Source organism: Pocillopora verrucosa, chromosome 8, assembly GCF_036669915.1.
Source record: "Pocillopora verrucosa isolate sample1 chromosome 8, ASM3666991v2, whole genome shotgun sequence".
Taxonomy (NCBI): Eukaryota; Metazoa; Cnidaria; class Anthozoa; order Scleractinia; family Pocilloporidae; genus Pocillopora; species Pocillopora verrucosa.
The window spans coordinates 937,606-957,149 of record NC_089319.1 but is presented as its reverse complement, the minus strand read 5'-3'; the positions used below and the strand labels follow the sequence as shown (position 1 = coordinate 957,149).

The following is a 19,544-nucleotide window of genomic DNA, read 5'->3' as shown; positions in this document are numbered from 1 at the left end:
ATTCAAGAAACCCCGCTTTGCGATATTTGACACAATCATATCCAAACACAGAAGCTTAAAACAACTGCGGTAGCTCTCAAGAAGAAATTATCTCTTGACGTTTGAGGCGACACTGACATCCCCGCAATTTCCCTGCTATTTTGATAAAATAAACATTGTCATCTCTGCCAACTTTCCCAAAACGTTATCAAAGGTGGATTTTTGCAATGACCAATTCGGCAATCCAACTGAATTGAACAATCAGCGAAAATATCGCGGATTGCGATGCAGTATTTTAAAAGATGTCTTTTTCTCTTCAACCCTTTCATTCCCAAGATCTGCTTGTTAATTCTCCCCTCTAGCTGCTACACATTTCCTTGTAAATTAGTGACGAGAATTTGGTGTTAGATCAAGGTAACAAATTCTGCCCGACACATTTGAGTTTTCTCATTACCTGTTTGCTGGATAGTGCATGTGTATTATAGGGGGAAGATACTAGTTAATCACTTCTGGGAGTTAAAAGGTTCACTCGGAAAATAAAAATTGGAAACAGCTGAGAGTGAATCGGAGCCGCCAGGCTAATATTTACATTCAAGAGACGTGAAACAAACAGAAACGCGACAGACCAACTTGGAATTTGATTCGTAGTCATAGCAATTTCATCTTGATTACTGACAAAATTTTCGCCGTTATTGAAAATACTTAGCATGATGTTTCCGTACTAACAGTTACTAGACCGACAAAGATGAAATTAGACAAGTCCTTGTTTCGAAAGTTTTAGCTTTAATGTCAAGATAAAACATCAATTCAATGATCGTTAAGCACCTGATCCGGTTGAAAATAAATGACACCGTGTACGCAAAACTATATGCAAATCAACTTTCCGACACCGAAAGCTTACATCAGTGAAGCTTGTACATACCATCAACGAGTTTTTCGAGCACAGTTGATGGTCTTTCGGTTCGCGAAATTTCCTAGGACCGAGTTCACGTGAAATGTTCACGACAAATGTCAACATCTTGAAGATTTGATATAAGGGACTCTGCTGCAGTGACTCAGTTGCCAGTCATCTCTTTTTTTGGTCGTTTTTATCGGCAGAAAACAGATCAAACATGTCAAAGTCACTGACCCACTGACTATAACGATTAGAAAAGCCTTTATTGACTTAAGATAAAAATTACGAAGATAACGGCGATTGTTTTTCATGTTTAAGCAATAAAAAGGGAGATAGGCCAAGTACGGCTTTGACTATTTTGATAGAATTAAAAGAAATAAAAAATAAACTACATTATCGAAAGAAAAAACGAGCTTACAACGATGAAAATTTATAACTTCAGTCCCCGCTCCTTTGGAAAAAGGAAAAAAAAGCACAAATACTTTTAGTTACGTCTACGGAGGTAAAATAATCAACACAGTCCCAGAAATTTGGAATCAATTCGTCACTAAACCGGAAGCATCCGTTTAAAGTTTCCTACGAATTTTTAGTAATAGTAATATGGCTGAGTGGTGCCCAATTATTCTTTAATAATACGATTGATAACAAAATCGGACGACCGTGCAGCGGGAGTCCGATTTGCTTATCACGAGTATGATTACAGACCGAATTGGACGACAGGAAGTCTTATTACCAGTTAATCATAAAAATTACAATTTCCGAGAGAGGAAGAATAGCCAAGTTATGAAAGAAAGAAAGGAAAATTTGCATTCAAAGACTGACAAAGTCCGATCGGTTGATTTAAACTACAACTTCAAATGTGTTTGGTTGATAAAAACTAAAACTTTGGATGAGATTGGCTTATTGGAAGGTCCGATAAGAAACTGTCCAAACACAAAAAAACGTGTCTTTTGACCATCACATAAGTTCCAAAAAAGACATTTTTTCGTTTCCATACAACCTCGACTACACGCTTTAAATAAACAGAAGGGAACTCAAATCTTATTTCTCATTTAAACAACAGAGCGATGTTCGGTTTAATGACCCCCTTTTAAAAGGAAGGAAGAGTAAATAAATGTTAGAACGTCAATAAATACCTTTTGTTTTCCGCCTTGAACATGACTAACTCCCTTCCATAAAGACAACTCGCACTTGATGCGTCGCATATCATACTTTATCCTTACTAAGACTGTAAATAAAGTTTCATCCACAAAAATGCTTTTAATTTCCTTGTGAGGTATAAGGAACTTACCAATTGCCTTTTAAAATAATCATTTCGTTATTAATTCCGGTTCCCAATGAGAAGTCTTTTAACTGTTTCCAGTGGTCTCTTCTTAAAAGCTCAGAAGTACTTTTGTATTGTCTTTTTTGCACGGTTTTCTAGACCTTCGTTTTGTTTATTGCTTATTTTTTGGTATACCTTTTCTTCATTTTGCGTGATTCGTAAAGATTAACAATGCTGCAGGTGGTTCACCCTCGATGGCTGACTCGGAAAATACTCGAACACTTCAAATTTCTTGTCATTGAATAAATTAGTGACTTAACCGCCACCTGTCTCTTACAGGTTTTTAACTTGTTGTGAAGAACTAAGATGCATATTGAACGTAATAAAGCTGTCAGCAAGGCAAATCAAGTTCAAAAAACTTGCCACCTGTCTCTTACAGGTTTTTAACTTGTTATGAAGAACTAAGACGCATATTGAACGTAATAAAGCTGTCAGCAAGGAAAATCAAGTTCAAAAAAACAATTCGCCTCTACAAAATTTCACCATCGAACGAAGATCAAGCTTGTTTTTTTGAAAAAGTTATGTAATGTTATGCGCTTGCTTCCTCTCATGTCGGCGATCGGTACGTAAGGGCATGTTTACTTCAGTCGTTGATTTTCTTTCATTAATTTTTTCATTAGCTTAAGTGCTTCCGCCTAGAAGAACGAAAATTAATTCTATATTTTCCATACTTTTTTCATTTTATTTTTTCATCAAAACAAAATTTTAACAGTTGCTATTGCTGTCTGATACCCGGGGATTAAAGAGAAAGGAAGACTTGTCAGACTGATGCTATATGGTAGCTGATGAGCAAGTCTGATTTCCCCATAAAACTGTATATCCTTTAAATTACGTGGGATGCGAAAAGCCCCTGAAGGAAAGTACCAAAATTTGGAGCTGCTTTGTTTGCAAAGAAATCGCATTAAGCCCGTCCTTTCTCCTGCTGGTGTTCACGTGATTTACAGGAGCACACGCATGCTTTTTGAACCCAAACTGCAAATGCACCGAATTTCACTGATAACAACCCGTGTGAGAACACTGTTTGAAAACGACTTTGATTGATTCAGTGAAAGATTATGAACGAAGTAAACAAACTCATTATGCTCTTCTGTGGGGTCGGACTAAGCAGGGGGTTTTGCAGTTGCCATGGCGAACAGCCGTTTGTCATTGACAGCATATCGTAAATGAAATTTTGCCTCTCAACTGGCCGAGAGAGTAATAATTCATAATAACAGTACGTTCGTCTACTAATCTGCTGTGGTTAAAGAAGAGTACAGGATGACAGAAAACAGAAACAAAACCCCATACGTTCGTAAATTTAACACCATCTATATGATGTCTGTCTTGGAAAATTATTACTTTCAAAATGAGGAAATTAAGACAAATATGACTTCTCAGCTCATGACTTTCCCGCGCTCGGGTCCATTGTTCAATCGACTTTTTCTAAATAAAGATGACGACAGAAGCAATCTGATAACTTTTACTCGTCTTCCTTGACAGAAAGGTCGTCACAAACACAAGGACAAAAGCTCCGCTGTTACAAATGTTATTCACCAGAATCATGGAGTAACTGCCGAGAAAATCTAACAGCAGTTGAGTGCACTCGCCAAGGAGACATTTGTTATAAGATTAAGCAAACAAGGTGGGTTAGATCCGAAACAGAAAAACTGGAAGTGAGTTACGCCATGGGTTGCAATGTTCCTGAAACATGTTCAGGCGAGGAATGCAAAGAACAAGAATGGCACTGTGACCTCTCTTGTTGTAACACAGACTTCTGTAACGGAACTGTCCGAATGCCAGGAACCTTGTTTTTTATCATCGCATCCTTGCGTTTCTCATTCGAATTCATAATTTATTTTTAGATTGACAATTTAAAATTCAGTGTCTTGGGTAAACTGGTTTAAAACGGGTATTAGAGCGTATTTCGATTGAATATCATCATAAGTCATGAAAATATCAAAGAGAGCCGATAAGAACTCAAGGCGAAACAGTCAAACCCTCCAAAGTGTTGGAAAATGTGACTCCTGATTTTTTTTACATCTGATTTGTGGTGGGAAGGGGTGCGCCAGTTTTCTGAACCGATTTCTGAACGTATGGTGCAAACACAAAGCAATCACGGATTGGTTTCAACCCTTGTTTCAAAATTAAAGCGTTCAACCGTGAGACGCGAAATACAAACTAATCACGACTTGATCATGAACGCATTCCGTGCTTATCACGTGCTTAGTCACGTGCTTAGTCACGTCATGTGTACTTTCCTTGAGGTTTTTTAATTGCTTTACGCTTTTGTTAACCTACAACCGTTATAGCGGAGCTCGCGGAGCGTAGCCCCATTATTATACAAAAAAGTAGTAACCCATCAAACCGAAAAAATTAAGATGTACGACTGTACGACCGTACGACCGACCGTACAAGGCGCTACTTTTTGCATGCGCAGCCAACTGTACCACGGGCACTATCTTATAATCAGTCCTCTACGCGGACACGGAGAAGTTGCGAATGAAAATACATTAATATTACCCCGCACTTTATCCATAGTAGGGGCTTTAGTTTTGTTGAAGAGACGTGCGGGAAAAAAAGATGCGAGCTCCGCTTATAGGCTTGCCTAAATCTATATATTACCATGTAAATAAACAGCTATCAAAAAATAGTTAGCCATTCTTTTCAAAAGTTGGGATGTTACTTGTGGCTAAGACTTCGATCAAGATTGGCTTTTTAGGCCCCAGGGGGGATGGGACAGAGCGTTTAGTGCCGATGGCAACCCTTCCAAGAAAAGATTGTTTTCCTGCGAGCAATCAGTGGACAGACTCCGGTGAAAAGGGCCGAGGAGGAACTGGATTCGAGTGAAGCGAGCGGCGGGGAGTGGGGAGGGGTGTGGAGAAAAAAAGCAACGAAAGCAAAACCATTTACGCCAATTTCTCTGTTCATTAATGGGAAAGACTAAACTATAAATATTATGAAAAACGACTGAAAGCTGATCTCGTGGAAAATGACCGGCAAAGTTTAGATTAACATTACTCAAAGGCATTGAGAACAATCAATCCTTAATAAACCCATTTTAGCATGCATTCGCTTGATAACAAACGGTTTGTTTGAGCGAGTTTTTTTTTAGAGACGACAGTCAATACTAATGCATGTCATGTTAGGGAAGATGCAAGAGATTTTTCTCATGGGTAAAAAGAATGAAGGAAATGATAAAGATAACTTTAAGATAACAGAACCCAGTTTGTATTGGCTGATAAAGATGCACAAATTCATAACGACTACTATCGCATTTCTTATCAGCCTGAAGTTTTTTAATAGAAGATGATTCTGTACATTATCATAAATTTGCAAAAACAATTTTTTTCGGAAAACAAGCACGCAAACCACTCGTTCCCTAATGAGAAATGCCAGTTTATTAAAATATAGAAATTCACATCTATTATATTTCGTCGGAAAAATTGAAGCAAAATGGCGGTTGTAAAAAAAAATTAAAATAAACATTTCATTATTTATGGCGTCCTTTTAGTGTTCTCTTCAAATACGGGAAATATGGAAGCTGTAACTATCTTTAAATGCTCTGGTACAAAATAATTACCAACATTGCTTTGAAAGGTAGGAAGTAAAAGATTTACAGAATAATTTTTCCTGATTTTTTTTAAATAAAATGTGAGTCTCGTTTTTAGGATATTTTCCGACTTACAGAACACAGACAGACAGATAGGAGCGTCGCGAAATAACGTTCGAAGGTGTAATTGAAATTTCAATTAGTGGTGGCTTGGTAAGCAAATACTAATGTCTCTCTCTTAATGGAATTGGCTGAAGATGCCACGTTTTGACATTTGGCACAAACAATTTTAATAATAATACTGAGTGTTACGACCGTTTAATGCAGCTTTAAGGAACAATATATTTGAATATATCCCTCTGCCGGATGTAAAAGACTGAGTCAAACACGCTTTCTTTTCAAATTTTCCCGGAATTTTGACAGAACCAGCAAAGATTTCCATCTTCCATCCTCGTTCTACTTTATTTCTTATTAATTTTCTTTATGAAATGAGAGCCCTGCAGGTGCAAATACATTTACCAGCAGCTACACATGATTAAAAGCCAGATTAGCGCTCTCGAAGACAGAAGTGGTTTTAATCACCAAAGAAACATTAAATACTGTCACAAGCGAGAAACAAAGGAAAATGCGAGTTCCCGAAAATTTTCGAATTTAGCCAGGTTTGATGAGGTGTTTGGAATCCCCTCTAACCGACAGAGCTCATTTGTGAGACTGTACACTGGATTTATGTGATAAGGGTCGTGTGTGTCGCTTAGGTGAGCAATATCGAAAGCGTTTTGCTAGAATTTTGATCTCACTTGTCGAGGAGAAAAAGATGTTTTAAAAAGACTTATAACAAGCGTGAGACATCACAGATTTTGAGATCTAGAGCCAGATATTATTTTGCAGTCGACTACGCTACAACTAAAGCAACAGAGACCTTATCAGTAATTCACATTCAACAAGACACATCGATATAGCAGTAAAATGGCTTCCTCGCAAATCGTACAGATTATCGGGATAAAATCTACTATTATCGGTTGTCTTTTATTGATGTTAAAAGCATTCGTCCTTTGATGAATGCATCGAAAGTATTTTGACACGCCACATACACCAAATCGTCAACCATTCTAATAACCCGAACTCATATTTCTTGCACTGATGATTAAAGCAGTCTTTGGACCTGGGCAGAAGAAATTCCAAAAACCTGTTTAAAATTTCAAACCACAGTTTTACACTCCACCAAAAAATTTGACGTACCCAATACAAACAAGAAAACTAGTATGAATAAACAATGACACTAGACAACACATGCTCTAGACTCTGCTAGGACTGGGTAAGAGGTAGCCTAGCGGGTGATAGAAACAGAAATTAGGCCTTTCCCCGTTCCTCTCTTAACCTAGTCTGCCATGGTGAAAACCCCTCGCTTAAACCAAAATCATTGATTCCTTTTATGTTTTTTCTTGTTTTTTTCAAAGACACATGGCTCATTTGCATCATTACGCTAAAAAACCGCGATTTTCTGAGAGGTTCAATCCATCGAGAAACCGAATTTTCATTTTCAGTAGTTTCCGCGTCACTATTATTATAAGTAAAAAAGGAAACCTTATCATAATTAAACGATTGGCTTAACTGAGGATAGCACAAGAAGGCGTGAATTAACCTTGCCAAAAATATCGACTTACGAAGTAAGGAGGAAAAAAGACGAGAAATATACAAACTTTTCAAAAATTTCTAAAAACATATGATTCGAACTGTGCCATAAGAGAAGTCAAGCGAACACTGAGAGATAAAAGAAACCGCAATAAAAGCGCACAACCTGACAGGAGACCATTGTTCAGATTAGTTGGATGAGCCACTTTAATACATGTAATTTTCCTCCCACAGTTGAAATGTTTCTAGTCATGCTGATCGAGCACCCTTCAAACTCACGCGCTTCAACAGCATGAGGTAGATTTGTGCACCAACAGGAAAAAAATGTGAACACACCGGAAACATGAAGTTTCATCACGGCAGATAAAATTAAAACTTGGCAACAGCTGTCACATGTGATGGATCACTGAAATTGAAAATACACTGCCTTGGATGAAAGAAAGTGACATGTTCATCTACTGCTCACAATCGCGTTGCCGTAGTTAATCTTCGCGATTTCAACTGAAAAGCGCTTGAAATCTGCAAATGGCGCAGAGTTTTTGAAACATCTCAAGTTACAGTTATAATCACGCAACCCGTTAAAACTAATTACGAGCTCAGAAGAGGCTCATATTTCACTGGAATTAAGAACTTGCACATTCACGCTCAGAACTGAACTAGTTCAGAGGACAGCGAGGCCAGGAATTGAGGTTCTTGTATCAGCAAGTCAGATATTTTACCCTAAGCAGGAATAGAACTCAAACGAGTGGAAATGGAAACGTGGAGAGGGATAAAGCTATTTCTCGCCGTTTTCATCCTCTCATCTTTTCTCAAGAATGAAAGTATCGCAGGTAGGTGTGCCAAGAACTTCTACTTTTTTTTCGCTATTAAACGTGTTTCACACAAATATAACTGTGATTTAGACTAACAACATCATTTCGCCTCGCTAAATTTAACAGCTGAAAAGTTCCGGTAAGCATGTTCGACGAAGTAGAGAAAGCTGAGATCAATAACACTTAATTACCGATTGAATTGAATCAAATTAAGAGTCTACAATGTCGATTCCTGATATGGTTGATTGTGTTTTATTTCCGATAGTCCTTTGCCACCTCACACGAAACTATCGCTAATTTCAAGATGGTTTTGTTGCAATTTTGTATTAGCATATTACGTTACTCTGCCAAGCAAGGTACATGAATATTAACAAAACCGGCTTTTAAATCTCATTTTCGAGAGCGAAACTGACTTTTCCGCCCATGGAGTAAAAACTTAAAAGTAAAATGTAAACTTTGTTTAAGAGAAAAACTTCGCGTGGCAGAGATGGAAAACCACTTCAAGGAAGGTTGTTAGAGTGAAAAGTTACTGGAAATCTACGAGTAAACAGGCGATTGTGTGACGTCCACAAGGTCACACACAAGCTCAATTATCCATCCGTTTCACGAAGAATATCCCTGTCTACATCACAAGTGATTACCGATTTTAATCGCTTAAATAAGAGATATTTAGCGATCAGTTATATTTTGTGAAAAAGACTTAAGGACAAATAAGGTGTTCTTTGGAAATCAAATAGAGGAGACATTGTAAATGAAGCCATTTTCGAGTTTTAGCGTGTCTTAAAAGCTGTTGTTTTTCTGAGTATAGACAACAAGTTTGAGTTAATTGAGTTTTCTGTCAATTCTCATAAAATATGTCAAATGAGTTTGTTGAAGTGAATTCTCGAATTAACAAAAAGTGTTTTACTCAATAGACATATTCGCGGCGTTCTTGGTAAACTAATACTTCTAAATATAAACTTATACCAAAGTGCTATAATTTTTCTGACTTTCTTACATCTGAAGCCTATTTCCTACCAACTTAGAACTTGATAGCCATACGAAACAAATTAATTTTAGATAGATTGATTGAAATTCACGGCATGACAGAGGCAGCTGAGAAAACAAATGACTTTGCAGCTGAGGAAACAAATGACCCTCGTGAATGATTGTCTAAACTGCTTGTTAACTCTACCAGTCCTGGATATTTTTTTCGTTCTGACTGATGGGAAGAGGGTTCAGTTAAGTTCAGGGTTTCAAGATTCAGTATCCAGAGAAGGTTCCCTGATAGCAGAACAGTTGTAATTGACTGCATTTCTGGTTGAATTCATCTTACATTTCAGGGCGACTCGATCCTGTTAATTCACCGTAAATATATGAGATCGTTTTACGCGTCTATTAAAATCCTTCTTGCAAAAGGGTTCGGAAAGCAAATGGGCTAACAGTCGTTCAGTAGACTTTGCTTAACAACACTTTGAAGACATAGAAATAATAACGACTTTTTTAAACAGGTCCAACTGCAGTATCAAGTCTACAATGCTACACCTGTTATGCCGAAACTTCGTGGGAAGACTGTGATAAGTATAAAACTCTACAAGTTTGCGAAGAGGGTGACGATGTTTGCGTCAAAGTGGAAGTTAACAGAGGATGCATAAATGGAACTCTTTTTATGCAGTACTCAAGGCACTGTGCAATTGCAAGTTATTGCAGCGACAAAGAATGCAAAAGTCATGGCTGGGCTTGCAAAATAGATTGTTGTCACGAGGATCGATGCAATACAGGCCCTACCACCTGGGCTAACTTGATGCTGGTAGTTGCAATATTTTGCCTACAGACAATAATTCATTAAATAAAAAATAACTTTAAATTATCTCAAAACTTGATCTATGAGAAATTACTTTTCAAGACAGGAAAACTTGACGTTCATGCATTGCCTTGTTTGCTAGATATCTTGATTAGTTTAAAAAGTTAGCGCAAAATTGGAGTAGTTTCATTGGATCAAAGCTTCCCTGAAATCAAATATCTTCAGCTGTCTTAAAATCCTTTTTACTGAAACATCTGAAGTTTCTTTGAAATATTTAATTGGGGAGAATCTTTCCCCTTTGATAAGCAAGTGATGTTTTGAGTACTGCAAATCCTAAGTTCTCTTAACTGAGAACACAATTAGAAGCAGAAGTCACACTGCAGGTGATGTTTTACAACTTTTTGTGAAGAACCCATTTTCTCTAGATGCTGGTGTTATCACATGTACCTGTGTATTCAACACCAGAATATTGTTCACTCTCTGCTTCTTATCATAACATGCACATGAATTAGTGAATATATTGAGAAGAATAAACTGTTTGAGAAACTACTAAAAGAAAATTGAAAAACTACACTTTATCAAGAACCTAGTGCATAGTAGCCATTAGTTGGTTGAAGTTGTGGTACAGTTCACTTGTGTAAGGATTTTAGCCTAATCATGGTATACTGTGTATATAGAAGTAACATTTATGGCCAGCAAGGAGTAGAAATGAGGGGGAAGCCACTTTAAATTTATACCATTTTACATATTTACTAACCTATTTAAAAGATAGACTGTTTAACATTGATAATATATGTACATTTCTAATATAATATTTCATTGGTAGAATAATTTTGAACAACAATGATTATTATTAATATTTAATTCAATTGTATTTCAAAGCTTCTTCAATAAACATCAAAAAGACTTCTTAACAACACTGCAACTGGTTACAAGGGGTCTGTAAAGTTGGAGGGATTTTGGGAAAAATGTATGTACCCTAACCCAAATGTAAAAATTCTTCAGCTTTTTAAGTGGTGTTTCTTAGTCCTTTCCATCCTAACATCAATAGGCATATTTCCATGCTTTTCCCCAGATGCTGACACAAAAGCTTCTTTAGTAAGTGATCAATTTGTTTATTGTCATTACCTTGAGGTGTGATTCAGGGGCAATAGTGTAAGGAGAAACTATATGTGAGTGACTCTTGAGCATTGAACTAAAGCCTGTTGCGCATTGGTTAAGACACTAAGGTTGAGGTAAACTCTAGTTTTTCCCAGGCTCAATATTCAACATTATAACAAGAGAAACATAAAATTTATTTAAAACATTCCTCACATTTTCATTGAACAACTTGTACTTACATGATCCGCCACATCCTAAAAAGATGACCTCTGATGTAAGACAACAGACAAGGGTGTTCATTTACCAGTGCTAGGTACTCATCAGTTATGTCCCATACTGGGGGGTGTTCACCATTAAAGAGTGCTGGATTGCTGAGATTACCCTCTGGAATCAAAATCATTAAAGCATACTTACCCTTTGAATCCATTCAACATACTTCAAATAATTACAACAAAAAAGGAAAAAAAAACATGACACAACAGTTCCTTATATAAAGAGGGTTTAAACTGAAGAGTTCTTAGTTTAAGATACATTCAAAGTAACATCCACCATCTATAAAATAATTCAAATAGTATGCGCGCTCTGATTGGCCATAAAACCATTTTACATGAGCATATGTAAACACGGTTTTCGTTCCTCTTTCATTAGTTATTTTATAAAAGAAATGTAAAACTCAATAAACTGGAAACCACTCCACTTCGCGCATGGTTTCCTACGCTTATCTCGTGTTCTCCCAACCTACTGCATGTTTACATCAGGCTATGTAAACATGGAAACCATTTTACATTTCTTCAGTACAACATAAAATGCAGAACCACACAAACTGAACCTCTGTATCACCTTTCACAAAGTAGATCATCAAAAATTAGAGCATCATCACCAGACACAACTACAATTTATCATTGATCCAAATGAGTCAAGTCAGGTTTTGCCCATTGGAATGAGAGACTATGTACAGTCATAAGTCATCACTTTGTTTTGTAACTAAAAAGTAAACTAACATTTTTAAAATCTATTTTACTGAGCCACAACAAAATAATCCAACCTGCTGTCATTACACCATCTACTCCTGTACATTCCATGCACTTCTCCACATCTTGCAAATAGCGAATATTTCCATTGGCAAACACAGGGATTGAGACAGTTTCTCTATCAATCAAAATCATAATTTTTGTTAAATGAGAGATAAGAATTATGTGTGCAAAGTTTTGGGAGAAAGTTTGTCTTCTAGAATCAATTTTGAATTTAGCCTCTTTGTCACTTCTGAGAGCCTCAAATGGAACACTAGAGTGTTGCAAGTATCAAAGACAAAAACACATTTAAATTAATTTCCACTAACTTTACTGCTTTAATAACATCCCAGTTGGCAAGACCAGTATTGGGCCCTTTCTGTTCCCTTGTGCGACCATGAACTGTCAACAGCTACAAGTCAAAGTCAAGTAAAAATGAAATATTTGATATAATTTATTCAACTTTGCATAAAGTCACAGTGTGCTACTGCACTTGACTGCACCTTACAAAGTCTACAATTTGTTACCTACAATCAGCAGGTTGCACAATTTACAAATTGAGTTCTACAAAAATAGACAGGGGTCAGCCTGAAGTGTAAAATTTGTTAGTACAAGATTGACAATCTTCTTTTTGTATTTTGTAGCCTGAAGAAATTAATTCTAAACCAATCAATCTGTAATCTGCAGTCCAAAATATACCCAGAATTACATGGAATAGTTATTACTCTAGGTAATCTAACAAAATTGCAGCAGACTTTTAAAGGCCTGAGTGGAATATAGAATATCACAATTATGATAAAATGTGTTTATTTTAATCTGAGTTGGGAAAGAAGACTGGTCATTAGGTCAGGTGGGTTCTTTCTTCTTTTAGAGAATGCATGCTAGTGGTTGATGAAGATAATTCAAAACCTGCAGGACCTTTTAGTTGTGGGCCAGGTTGTTTGAAGGGGGTTAATGTTGAAGTAACAAAAGTCAACCTTTAATTTTAATTTTTCATGTAGAAAGTGTGTATAAGGGCAAAGGTTTGTTGGTTTTTATCTCAATATGACTTAAAACTGACAGGAAAAAGAAAAAAGAAATCCCTTTGCAGAGCTATAAAAGTAAATTAAAAATTTACGCCAACCCCAGCTTAAGTTAAATATGTTTTGAACAACCTAGCCCAGGGGAATATCTCTTGATGGGCAAGTACCGCTTGCATTAAAGATTTTGAGAACAAAGTTGAAGCATTACCTGACAGCCTGCTTTCTCTAACATTTTTGCATATTCCAAAGTTTTATCCAAATCATCAAACACACGGATTTTGCAACTTATTGGAATTGAAAGCTTCTCATTGAGTAGGCTCACTGAAAAGGAAAGTACAACTCAAACATTAAACATGCACTCTTAAATATGAAAATAAATATAAAATATGTGAGACAGATGCACTAGATCTAAAATCAAAAAATAAAAGTAAGGAATATTCTCAACTGAAAACAGAGCCATTAGATACATGCAAATACTACTTGTTTCAAAGAAGAGACTCTGATATGTAAGGTAAATAGCTGCTATTTGGACTCTCTAAGGCAATGAGATCCCTATAATATGGTGCATTAATTGCTTAATAAAACACACTCAATTCCTGTTATCCCCTTTTTTAACTCTGACACAAAATTAACTTTTATCACAACTACAACAGCTGCAAAGACAACAAAGCCAAATATGCACAAAGGAAGAAAAAATTAAATTTCAACAGACACACAGACATACTGGTGAAATCTTACCCATGGATGCTATCAATTCCCATTTATCTTGTAAAAATGCACCATAGCAACCTAAAAAATTTAAACAAACATAGAAAAGTTAATTTTATTTTTATAAGTTGTTTGAGTCAAACTTTCACAACATTCAAGACTTCTTTGAAAAGTTCCCAGAATTATGGTAGCAAGACAACCAACAATCAGTTTAAAATTGACTTTCCACTTCTGATCTGTCCACTGTATCAGCAGTGTACAGCCAGTTCCTGCATATGTATACCTCTTCTTGCTATTATCTGTGGACAGCCAAGGTTCAGGTCAACTCCATCACAATAAGGTTCTACTAACTTTGCAGCTTGAAGGAAAATTTCTGGATCATTCGCACAAAACTGCAATAAAATATAACAGAATTTTAAACTCACAAGATAATGAAAAGTAACGAGTAACCATTACAAAAGGCATTGTAAACTTAAGCTGAATCACGTTTGAAATTTCCGCGTATATCGTATATCATTGCATTTTACGTGAAATATACGAACAAAATACCAGATGAGGTCTTGGGAATGTTTTAGAATTTGGGTCTGATCGGTACTTTAAACAATACCAATCTAGTAGGTTTCATGTCAATAAAACAGCTGATTCCAATATGCAAACAACTACATCGCATTTGTTGCTTGTTAAGGAACATAATAATGCATGGATTTGCAAATAGCTTCAACTACAGAACTAAAAGCCAGTGAAATAAGTCAGCATTGAGAACTTTACCTGAACAATTAAAGGCCTGTCTTCCTCACATGTCTGAAAAGATTCCCTTCTGTAAAACGCGTCCTTCACAAATAGACCGGCGTGAATCATTGGAGTGTAGCACAGTTGTGCGCCATATCTGCGGCTCAGCAGTCGCCATGGTAGTTCAGACTGATCAACCATTGGAGCCACAATATATTTAGGCGATTTAAGAGCGTGTTTCCAGTAATCATAACTTTTATATTTTGGAGCCATTTTGAACGAGGTAATAATTAGTTACATCTCTAATATGGAATACCGCTGGTCATTGCTGTTCACAGGCAAACTCAACTCCAGGGTCTTCTCGAACATTTACCTCTTTGTCGTAGAGGAACATAACATGATATCCCCAAAAATAACTAGCATCTAATTTCTCCCTGAATACTATCACCCCTAAATCACTTTAAGCTTACAAGAACAGAGGTAATGATCACCAACTAAAGAAGCGCTTGATTGTTATCCAAATTTGCCCTGCTAGCACCTTGGGAAATGTGTAGAAAACAGTATGGAGGATATCCATACTGAAGTAAGGGTGTGGAGGCCTCAAGATTTACTAGTGCATAAACTACAAATTCAGGCTGACAAAATTATTTCCTGCATTAATGACAAAGCTGGTACACAAGTAGCACCATGTGAAAAACTGACTGCTGCTGCAAGCAAATCTCAGCGCATGGACTACTGATTTTGAATTATCAATTACAGCAATTAATTTTCTCTAGCTCAGACATTGTGACAGTTCAAATCAATTCAATTGTTACCTATTAAATGCAAGGACATTGGGCTAAGAGTCCAAGAGCCAGAGGTTTATCAACCTCCTCAGGCATACTGGGTTAATTAAACCTTCCCACAAGAGCATCCAAATGAGCACAGTGACTCAAATGCTGAGAAAATTTTCTACAAACAACACTTTATTTCACACTAAAAATTCCCATCCTCTGAGAAAGTACATGAATTACATTACTTTTATCTAACACATCACAACAAATTTGATCTAATGGAACTTCAAAAATCAGATTATTAAAATATTCCACTTCAATAGGTCACTGATTGAAAAATAAAAATGATCTATAACTTAAGGCAACTACTTAAACTTGAAATGTTGACTAGAATAAGCTTACAATGAACAGGATGTTAATTCATAAGTACCACAAGTTCTAAACAGCTGCATTAGAAACTTGACCACCTATACATTGTATCTTCAGAGCCCCTAAAGTCTGAATAAATCCATGACATGGTCAAGTTGAATAAAAGTTTCCTTGTATTCACTTCAGTGCTGCACTTATCAACTCTCTTTTCCAAGTCATGTACATTGGACAAACTTTTACAATGTTCTACAGGTGTGACAAATCACAGTTGAAAAGCAATCAGACAAAATTTGCACAAGCAAATATCTACATTTATTTAACAAGGTTAAAAAATTGTTTTGACAAGTGTTTCCCTTAACAACATTAACATCCTTATAAATGTGGAGTCTAAACAGAAATTAAGGAAACTTCAAAGGCACTGTTCAACTCTTTTCTTGGAGGACACTAATTATTGAAGTATGGATTTGATATTCATGAGAAATTGAACTATATGACTGAAACAAATCCTGACCAAACTTTCTAAAAATACTTGTGACTTTTCAATACACAATAACTTTTGTTCATTAAAGTTCTTGTGAACAAAGTAGCATCAAACAAATTTATCACAAAGTCTTCATCAAAATAACACTTTCTTAAAAGTTTCTCCTTTAACAACAAGACAATAGCACTGAGATTAGGCTTCACTACCTGAATTATCCAAACATTACATTGCAGATAAGTGACATAAAAAAAAGTAAAACCTGGGCTGAAAGACATGAAGAATATTAATTTTGGAAAATTCAGACATTGCTTTGACAATTTATTAATTGAAAAAGCAATTTGATAGTGTCATATATGTTAACAAGATGTTTACTGGCAAATATTCAAGAGCTTAATCTCCAATGTCCGTGTTTTAGGTCTGGTTTCTTAAGTATGTATCCATGCTTGAGAGAGATGAAAGTTTGCTTATTCATCATCCATGTCTACATCTCCCTGCATATCAAAGAACAAAAGTATTTATGTTTTCCCTCAAAAATACTTCATTTCACCAAAGTATTTAAGCAAGACAGATCACAACGTAAATATTTAAGAGCTTAAAAAAGGAAACAAAATCTAGCCTCACATGTTGCCTTAACACATTTCACAATACAATGATATCTAGAATAAATAAACACAAGCAAGGAAATTCAAGGGAGATAATCAAACCTCTTCATGATAAGCATCCAGTTCAGCATCAAGATCTTCTGCTGTAACATTAGCCTTTTGAGAGCCACCTCCTCTTCCTCCCCTTCCTCTACCACGTCCTCTGCCTCTTCTACTGTTACCACCTCTGCTTTGATTAAATTGTTGGCGCCTTCTATAGATGAATGCAATTATACATATAATCAATTTAGCTTTTGGCAACATCCTTCAGAATTCTTATACGCATTAACTAAAAATGGGTCACTATTTCATGATTCAGTACCTTTGCCCTTGTCCTTGGAAACCACCTCCACCACCACCACTACCAATATTTGACGAACCAGTCACCAACTCAATAATCATTTCCCTTCCTACAATACAAAAGCAATACAAGACTTACAATGCACAACCAAAAGTGTAAAATATGTGTTATAAATTCATACCAATTATTTATCTAATAACATCAGATGATTAAGCTGCAGGAAAAGCACAACCTGGCCTTCCTGATTACTACCTGCCACTCCATTCCTTCGCATGCAATTAAAATATTTCACCAGTTGTATGTTGTATTTTTACAACAAAGACAAAAATATTTAAGAGCACTTCACAATTTGATACACTATGAAAATAAGTTAAAGGAGTGCATCAGCTTTCATTGCAGAGACTCCATGCAATTTCTACTGAAGTATAAGAAATAAGGAATTATTGAGTTTTAGTGTTGAACAGGCCTTTTTCATTTCAGTAAACACCTTTCTGCTCACTCAAAGGGGTAACACTTTGCAATATAAATCATACTTATGAGCAATATTTTTATGAAAACAAAATAACAAGCAAGCAATGTTTCACTTTGCAAAAAGAAGCAGAAAAAGCCACACATCTCTTGTTTAACACCATGATTAGCAGTCATTACCAAAAAACAAAAATGATAGCAATAAACCTTACACTTTCAAATAAATTGAAATTATGACATAACTCTACTACATTCAGAATGTTTGACAACAGGAGATGTATGGCTCCTCACAAGATTACCTGTAAGTTAACCCTTAACACTCCCAAGATCTCAGTAGTAATTCTCCTTACAGTTTGCCATAAAATTCTTACAATTTTAGATTGGAAAATTTGGCAGTGGATCTAATAAATCCCCTAATTGATATTCTTCTTGATTCTGAGAACTTGCTGCTTAACATAGTATTGATAATGTAAGGAGAAATTCTGTCCTGGTCACCTAAAGGAGTTACAGGGTTAAAATATTCAGCAACAAACAAAGCAGCTAGGAAGACATCATTTTCAGTATTACCAGAAAAACTCAGAATGGCTCCATTGCAAGCTACAGCTGTAGCGGGGTCAAGATGGCTCCTGAATGAAACAATGAACCCAAGGCCATGTTTTGACACCTGGAGAGGCATGCTGAGGAACATCTGAAGTAGGGCAGCTTTTCATGTGTTGGAAAGAATGAGCCTTAACAGTAACCAAACCCATTCAATGGCCAAGTCGTCACTGAAGGCTGCACGATGAGGTCTTACCAGCCAGGATTTGCTGACCAGCCTCAATGAATAAAAATTAAAAATATTTTACCATCAAGAGGAACTCCATTATACTGTTTCATGGCACGCTGCGCATCTTCACGTCGTTGAAAAATAACCTCAGCTGTGCCTAGAGATCGACCAGAAACATCGTAATGGACTGTGGCCTTCTTCAAATCTCCAAACTCACTGAACAATTCCTACAAGTCAAACGTACACAAATTTATGTTTAATAAAGTAATGTTATTTGAGTCTGTTTCTTTAACAATAGTCATTCACCAATATTTCATTGACAATCAGTCGCACAAATAATTTTTTCGGATGTAAAATTTGTAAGATTGCTGACATAACAATCAAAGGGGCCAAGAAAGAGATTTTAACAAGAATAACAAAGCACATTTTCAAGTTTACAAAAATTACCAGAAGCGAACCTTGAGTTTCGTACAAAAATTCTTTAGTTATTTCATCAGTTCGCAAAACTTTCCAGTAGTCTGGACCAAAGGGTTTGGGATAATAGTGTCCTGACGATTTTTTTTCCTTTGACGCTTTATTTGAGCTGTATGAAGTGATGTGTTGAAAAAAGGTCGTGGTACGAATTCAAATTTTGCATATTGATGTTTTATCTCCCTTCCTTCACGCCAATTTTGAAAGTATCATTCTCAACTAAGTTTATCGCTCAAGTAAACATCGCCTGATCTATCTGTGGTATAAAGAGTGAAATACAAAAACCGTCAAATACCTGAATGTCCGAATCTGAAACACCAAAATCCAAGTTTGAAATGTGAAGTTTGCAGCCGGTGGAAATACCACCGCTACGGTTCCTTCCTCCTCTGAAACCACTATCGCCATCAAAAAGATCATGCTGCCATCGGTCTGGTAATTGTTTGGGCTAGAGAGAGAAAACAAGTTAGCAACGGTGATATCAAAAATGTCGAAACGACATAGAAATTCGAAGAAATATTTTGTCACTCACTCTTGAATACGGTGTCGGTCTATTCTTGGTAATTCCGCGACCTCTACCACTTCTTACTGGTCCACCCCTCCCTCTACCTCTTCCTCCACGTCCTCTCCTTCCTCCTCTTGTAGTTTTCTTGTTCTGTTTGATGATATCGTCCAAAGACATGTCGACTTTGTCCATCTTCGCGGCCATTTTGCTGAGCTGTCCTCGTGTAAGCGCAAGCGACGCGTTGAAAT

General features: G+C 36.4%; 2 protein-coding genes across 2 annotated transcripts in view; both read right to left on the bottom strand.

Annotated features, from left to right (window-relative positions):
• The window catches only part of LOC131787921 (tRNA-dihydrouridine(16/17) synthase [NAD(P)(+)]-like), a 28,066-nt gene extending 13,254 nt beyond the window's left edge, over window positions 1-14,812 (bottom strand). The window contains exons 1-7 of the mRNA XM_059104996.2: window positions 14,564-14,812; window positions 14,079-14,187; window positions 13,826-13,876; window positions 13,296-13,408; window positions 12,395-12,477; window positions 12,101-12,204; window positions 11,295-11,439 (exon numbers count right to left, since the gene is read on the bottom strand). Of these exons, the coding sequence (XP_058960979.2) occupies window positions 11,295-11,439; window positions 12,101-12,204; window positions 12,395-12,477; window positions 13,296-13,408; window positions 13,826-13,876; window positions 14,079-14,187; window positions 14,564-14,797 (839 nt within the window). The 5' untranslated portion in view covers window positions 14,798-14,812. The remainder of the gene's footprint in view (window positions 1-11,294; window positions 11,440-12,100; window positions 12,205-12,394; window positions 12,478-13,295; window positions 13,409-13,825; window positions 13,877-14,078; window positions 14,188-14,563) is intronic.
• A 647-nt stretch (window positions 14,813-15,459) lies between these two features.
• Window positions 15,460-19,533, bottom strand: LOC131787981 (aly/REF export factor 2-like). Its single transcript, XM_059105062.2, has 6 exons — window positions 19,324-19,533; window positions 19,090-19,239; window positions 18,403-18,550; window positions 17,111-17,198; window positions 16,852-17,002; window positions 15,460-16,638 (listed from the first exon to the last, which is right to left on the bottom strand). Exons 1-6 carry the CDS (start codon window positions 19,498-19,500, stop codon window positions 16,612-16,614), a joined length of 741 nt encoding a protein of 246 aa, XP_058961045.2. The 5' UTR covers window positions 19,501-19,533; the 3' UTR covers window positions 15,460-16,611.
• Window positions 19,534-19,544: the final 11 nt, after the last annotated feature.